Consider the following 6,588-nt stretch of genomic DNA (forward strand, 5'->3'; position numbering starts at 1 on the left):
GCCTCCTGAATGTCATCCCTCATAATCAGCCCCCCTCTGAAGTGACTCAGCCTCTCCACCTGGATCTCCTCTGGGAGACTGCAGAAGGCCTGCCAGTCTCCAAAACTGCGTGCTGGGCCTGCCGCCAATGGTCCCCAAGCTAGACGAGGCCGAGAACCCAGCATATGACCTTGCTCTGTGCGTACCGCGGGGCTCCAGATGAGCGGCTATCTGGCCCGCTCCTCATCACAAGTAGGAGGTCTCTAAGAAAGTCCCGGTCTCAGCAGCTCCCAAGCTCGCAGGATGCGCAAGGCAAATCTGTCCCCCCATCCTCTACTGAGGCCTGTCCTCCTCATCTCTATGAAGATCCATCGTATCTCTGGTGCCCAAGTGCCCCCTGCTGGGGGAGCCCTAGCCTGCCGTTGTTGAAAAAGAAACTCCTTCCAAGGCTCAGCGCCTGGAAGCAGCCCCCGAACAATAAGCTTCCCCAATAAGGCTCTACTCTGATCAACTGGATCTATAATGCCCAAGCCCCCCTGGGCCAGCGGAAGAGTAATAACTGCTCAAGCAACCTTAGCCCGGGCCGGCTGACCATCCCGCCCAGACCAAAGAAAGTTCCTGATCAGCCTCTGTACCTGGCTGATGCAAGAACTCAAGAAGATCCAGCAAGACGTGATGTACCACATAGTCGCTAAAAGCACCTGATTTGTCACCACCACCCTCCCAGCCAAGGATAGCCGAGCTGTACTCCAACACAAAAGCTTCTTCCGAATGCTCAGAAGAAGCGGGGCGATCTGCTGCTGAGGTGACAAATCAAGTCCAATCTGGCATCCCAAATACCGCACTGCTGTGCCAGGAGGAATCCATCTAAAACCCGGGTCTAGGCTCCATGCCGGAACGGGAGCGCTACTGATCCAAAAGGCCACTATCTTGCGCCAATTGATCAATGCTCCTGAAGCTGCACCAAAAACCTGTAGCGACTGCTCTGCCCTCTGAAGATTGGCCTCCTGGCCATGCAAAAACAATCCCGTGTCATCAGCAAACTCAGAATCGAGCAGGTCCTCACCCCGGACTGGTAGCTGGAGTCCTCTCAAACCAACCTCCTCTGCTGTCAGATACATGCTCATAGCCTCAGCAAAGAAGAGAAAAAGAAACGGGGCGAGAGGGCACCCCTGACGGACTGATCTGGTCAACTCAAAACTCGGCCCCCGTCATCCTGCCATCAGCACCTGACTACGAGCTGTGGAATATAGAGCCGCCACTCCTCGAATCCAGACTGGCTCAAAACTCAGGCGAAGCATAGTGCCCTCTAAGAAGCCCCAATCGACTCTATCGTATGCCTTCTCAAAATCGAGAAGCATCATGACCAGGTCCTCACCGAGAAATCTAGCTCGGGCCGTCGCCTCCCAGAAGGTGAAAATGTTGTCAAGGATACTGCGCTCCTTGACGAATCCTGTCTGGGTAGCATGAATCAGCTCCCCAAGGAAGGGCTGGATCCTCAAACTCAAGGCCTTTGCCAGGACCTTGTAGACAGTATTGAGGATCGTAATAGGTCTCCAATGCCGAATATCATCTGACACTCCCTCCCCCTTGGGGATAAGAAAGATCAAGCCCTCTGAAAAGCTCTGTGGCATCACCCCAGTGTCCAAAACATACTGAAAGCCTCTGCGGAGACCTGGCCCCAAAAGGTCCCAGTAGCGCATAAAAAAGGCAGGCGTCAATCCGTCCTCCCCAGGGCAACTATGGCGCCGCGGAAGGACCCTCAAAGCCTCAACAAGCTCATCCTCTGAAAGAGGCTCACCCAGAACTGTGCGCATACGATCTGTGACCCTCCTCTGCACATGGGCCCACACAGTCTATCTGCAAGCATCACGTGCCTCCGTGGATGGCTCCGCTGAAAGCAGGTCTCTATAGAACTCAGTGGCAATGGCTCTAATCTCCCCGGGCTCAGTGGCTAACGATCCGTCTTGCCTCCTGAGCTGGCGTACTCCTGCTCGAGCATGGCGGGGTCTGGTAATCTCAAAGAACTCCCCAGTCACTCTATCACCAAGCTGCGTCCACTGAGAGGCCTGGCGATGATAGTAGAACTCATGTCTCTGCTCCTCTGCCTCTCTAACCTCCTGGCGTGCCTGGCTCAGCTGGGACGCCACCCACTCACATGTAGGCTGCTGCTCCTGAAGGCGCTGGAGCGAAGCAAGGCTACGTCTCAAGCGACGCTCCCGCTCTCGTGTCTCTCCCAGCCGTGTCAAGGCTACAGTGTGCAAAAAGGAGCTGAGCTCGATGAGTCCCTGGGCACACTGGCCTGCTGCATCCAGGTCAGAGCTCTGGCTATCCTGCCATATCCTCTCAATGTCCTCAGAAAGACTAGGATCTGTAAGTATCCTCTCTGGGATCCTCAATTGCAAGCTGGTCTCCCGTGTCCTCTCCTCAAGTGTCAAATTAACTGGCGCATGATCTGAAAAAGAGGTGCCAGCGAGAATGCCAACGGAGCCCCCACGCTCCCCGAACCTCTCGCCCACATAGAAGCGATCAATCCGTGATAGATTAGTCCCTCCCTGCCGGCGATCCGACCGAGAAAAACTAAGACTGTCCTGAGAGCGGGAGAGAGCCTCATGCTGCCATGCATCAGTGATCCGCAGTGTCATGCAAAATCGCTCCCAAGCTGCAAGCTCCGTGCCGTGTACTGTAACATGACTGCCTCCCACCCTATTGGCCGGGTCCTCAAGCATGTTGAAGTCTCCCCCGACACACCAATGTGCGGCCTCGGGCAATGCATCTGTAACAAGGGTCCAGAACTCTGCTCTGGCACTAGCATGGTTGGGCGCATAGACATTGAGCACGCCAAAGAGCTCATCATGCATCCTCAAAATAACATATTGTGCTCTACCAGGCACAATGACCCCGTGATCCACAATGACCTGCCGCCATACATCCGCAATGACCATACATACTACCCAAGGGGCCAAACCCTGCAGACCAAAATGTGTCCCATCTACCAGGCATCACCGAACCATATCTCCGAATCCTGCTCTCACTCAAATGGTGCTCCTGCATCATCAGAATATCAATACTGCCCCCAACCAGGCATCTCTGAAGCTCCTGCCTCAAGCAACCACGATAACGTACATAGTGTGCGCCGCCAAGGCCCTGTACATTCCATGAGATGATCCTCATGGATGACCTGTTGAGGTGGAGGCTGTCTCAGCCATACGGCGGGCCTTCGCAACCGGCTTGGATGGGGGGGGGAGAAGGGGGTGGGGAAGGAGCTACTGACAAAACGGGAGCGGGAACGGGAGGAGGCAAAGGTGGAAGCGAGGCGGGAGGGGGGGATGGGGGCGAAGGAGGGGATGCTAGCATCTCCTGATCCTCAGTCTGCGCTGGGGTCTCCTCCTGGAGGGGAGCAAAGCTGTTCCTCACTGGAACCCAGTGATGCTGAGACTGTGACTGCTGCTGCATCGGTCTCTGGGCATGCTGCTGTGGTTGTCTCCCTCTATGGCGCCCTTGTCCAGGCTGCCAATCCGAGGTCTCTGTGGGCTGAGCAGGTGTCCCAAAGGATGCCTGCCGAGCCGCATCTGTGGGCGGGCCATCGGGGGCCTGCTACTGCGATGAAGGTCGGGGTCTCCTGCGAGGGCAGGCCTTGGCCAGGTGGCCGACCTGCCTGCATATGAAACACTGGTTCGGGAGCCCCGAAAACTCCACTCTCTGATTGATCCTTCCCACCCCCCCCCCTATCCTAGGTAGTTGAATGACCTTCGGAAGGGAGGAGATGTCAGGAACCAAAACTCTGACCGAAGACAGGCCAGCTGCTCTAGCCACCACTGAAGCTGCTGTGGGGCCAGTCTCAAGCACCGAGCCCACCAATGCTCCTATCCTAGAAAGGAGCGGAAGGTACTCTCGACGGAGTCTAGGGAAGCAAACTATGACATGGAATAGGCGCTCTCCCTACTCGGCCGTTGCTGGGTCGAAGCCATGCTGCCAAGGTCTGAAGAAGGCTCGAGCGCCCTGATGTCAAGGGGACTCATGGCTAGGACCTGGGCCACGCTCTGGGCTGTCTCGAACTCAATCTGGTAGTGTCCGCGGCCCAGTAACTGAACGCACAGGATCTTGCCCACATCTGCAAGAAGGCAGGCCTGTAGAAGATCCCAGATCTCCCCTCTGCTGGGGCGAGTGCCGACTATACGGCATATGGTGGAATGTGCCTGGAGGCATTCCACCTCTGCGGCGAGGCTCGCTTCCTCTTCTGGCGAAAGAGAAAGCCTGATGGGAGTATCCTCAGGGGTGGGCGAGGGGGCTGCGGAAGAGTCCCTCTGAGGTGGGGCGGGAGGAAACTCCATCAGTGTCTGAAGCTTAGTCGAGGGCGAAGCGAAAACGGAGTGTCCTGCAAGAACCGAGCTGCACAAAAGGCGGAGCGGGGAGGGGTGGAGGAGTTAAGGCGGAAGACAGAGGGGGAGGGGGGAGACAGAGGGGAAGGGGCTGAAAACGGGGGGGGGGGGGGGGGGGGGGGGGGCGGGCAGGGGGCGGCGGGCGCGAAAGAGAAGGGGCGGGGGGCGCAGGCGGGGGGAGCAGTCACGAGGGCGGAGAGGACGGGGCAGGCGGGGGGAGCAGTCGCGAAGGCGGGGAGGGGGGTGTGCGAGCAGGCGGCAGCGCGAGCAGGGGCGAAAGCTTCAGCGAGCAGTTTTATATGAAGAGTATTCTTACTCAGCTTGTAGGTATCAAGAAGATCATTGAAGAGGATGTTGTCATAGCAATACTCTTGAGGAGTCTACCCCAGGAGGATTAGTTACATTGTTATTGCACTCACTAATTTGCCTACTTCAAAGCTGATGGATGTGGAAGCATCCTTACTTGATGAAGCAGAGGCAAGGTATTACTGAGGGAGCCTTCTTCAACAAGGGAGGTTTCAAGAAGTCAAAGGCACCCTTCTAAGGTACGAGCTGGCGAAGGGAGCAACATGTAGGAGAGATGGGGGCACAGGGATGAGCCACGGGAGCTCAAGCTCGTCACTCCAAGTTCCTTGATAGCGCCAAGGAGCGTTCGTACTATCAACCAGAAATTTGGACAAAAGGAAAGGTGAATTGTTCAAATCAATTAATGTGTCAAGCTATGCATATGCTTCTAAACCATGACGGGATCCATGTCAAAACAACATTTGCCAGGGAAGAAAAGTCAGATATGGTCCTGCGTGGTAGGAATTCAGCTATCAATAAAGCTGATTATGCATACAACCATGCTAGGGCTGTCCAGCCAAGTGATGCCCAGAAAGTGGGTTCACACCAGCAAAGAAATTGTGCCATAACAAGGGCTGCCAGATACAGCAAGTGCCCTCAACTTGGTTGAGGAGCCAAAAGGTGCGAACCTGGCCTGACCCCTCCCATTTCTCCCCATCTTTGTGTGTGGAAGCTCAAGCAAAAGGCAAAAATAGGCAAGTTAGAGAAGCCCCTGGATTAACCAGCAGTCTGTTGAGTCTTCCTGTACAAAGAGTTGTAGTCACTTTGCTCCCTGTGTTAGGCAGTATTTTGTAGTTCTTGCTATTCTTGCGCTTATTTTCAGTATTATACACCTCAGTTGACTAGGAGGTCACCGTGTTTTAGGGATTGCATGCAAGTCTTGTGCTGTCATGTACATGTTCACTCTCAATTCATGTGAGCAACTGTTCCATGTTTTGTGTGCAGGTGGGGCGCAATTCAAGGCACTTAATTAGCTTCTTCTTTCAGCTACTTCATCCTTACTATTGGCCAGCATCATTTTGGAATTTTTTGATTACTTTGTTGGCAGCTGTGTCAAACAAGGTATTTGCTATCGTACACTGTATTTGGCAATGGATTCTGGGTGCTACGCAGCCACATCATAGGCAAGAATGACTGCTTGCCATTCATCCCCATTTAATGCCCCTTTTAATTTGTTAAATTCTTCTGTGACGGTGTGCTTTTTTGTTGCTCCATAATTTCCTTAACCAGGTTTGATGTATACTTGAGGGGTGGTTGTATGGTTACTGCTCAAAATATCCACCCTTTTCTAGCAGGTGTAAACTAAATAGAATGGAAGCCACTGGCATCCTTAAAAAGTTCTTGCTTAGACGTTGTGTAACGTGTTTTTTTGTCCACAGAGCTAGTGTTACATTCGCATTGATGCAGCAGTAGAATGGTTAACCCCTCCCTTGAAAGGTAGAATCGTTTTAGCGACTCTTAGTTTAATCAATGAAGCGCAGGGCCCTTAGTCTGTAAGGCTTGACGAGGCAATGGTTCTGAATCTCTTACAACAGAGAACAAGCTTGGCTTGGCTATGTTCTCGAAAGAAAGCATGTGCAAACCTTGTGGGATGTACATGGCCCTACATGCAAAAGGAAAAACGACAACATGATGTATCTAATCCTAGTATTGGAACCTGTTTGAAAATTCAATTTAGAATGGGTTTGCACTGCTTCATTCTCTACTGGGTGCCCTCTCTATCTATCAGTGCTGAGGTAAAGTAGAAGCTTTTTGGGCCCCACGTCAACGTGGATCAAGATTGTTGTGAAGCAATGCACGAACCATGCTTTCTTTATGGAAGAAAATATGGTTGCATGAGTCTGATATTGCGGTGCCAGAAGATGTGAAATTAACTGTTGTA

General features: G+C 53.3%; 1 protein-coding gene across 1 annotated transcript in view; it reads left to right on the forward strand.

The window, feature by feature from the left end:
- The window catches only part of LOC147605246 (K-stimulated pyrophosphate-energized sodium pump protein), a 191,581-nt gene extending 185,538 nt beyond the window's left edge, over positions 1 to 6,043 (forward strand). Inside the window, exon 11 of the mRNA XM_086793782.1 lies at positions 5,652 to 6,043. Coding sequence (XP_086649908.1) covers positions 5,652 to 5,840 — 189 coding nt within the window. The 3' untranslated portion in view covers positions 5,841 to 6,043. The remainder of the gene's footprint in view (positions 1 to 5,651) is intronic.
- The last annotated feature ends 545 nt before the right edge of the window (positions 6,044 to 6,588 follow it).

The sequence above is a fragment of the Cibotium barometz genome, chromosome 60 (genome assembly GCF_041138505.1).
Source record: "Cibotium barometz isolate CiBa-2024 chromosome 60, ASM4113850v1, whole genome shotgun sequence".
NCBI classification, from domain to species: domain Eukaryota; kingdom Viridiplantae; phylum Streptophyta; class Polypodiopsida; order Cyatheales; family Cibotiaceae; genus Cibotium; species Cibotium barometz.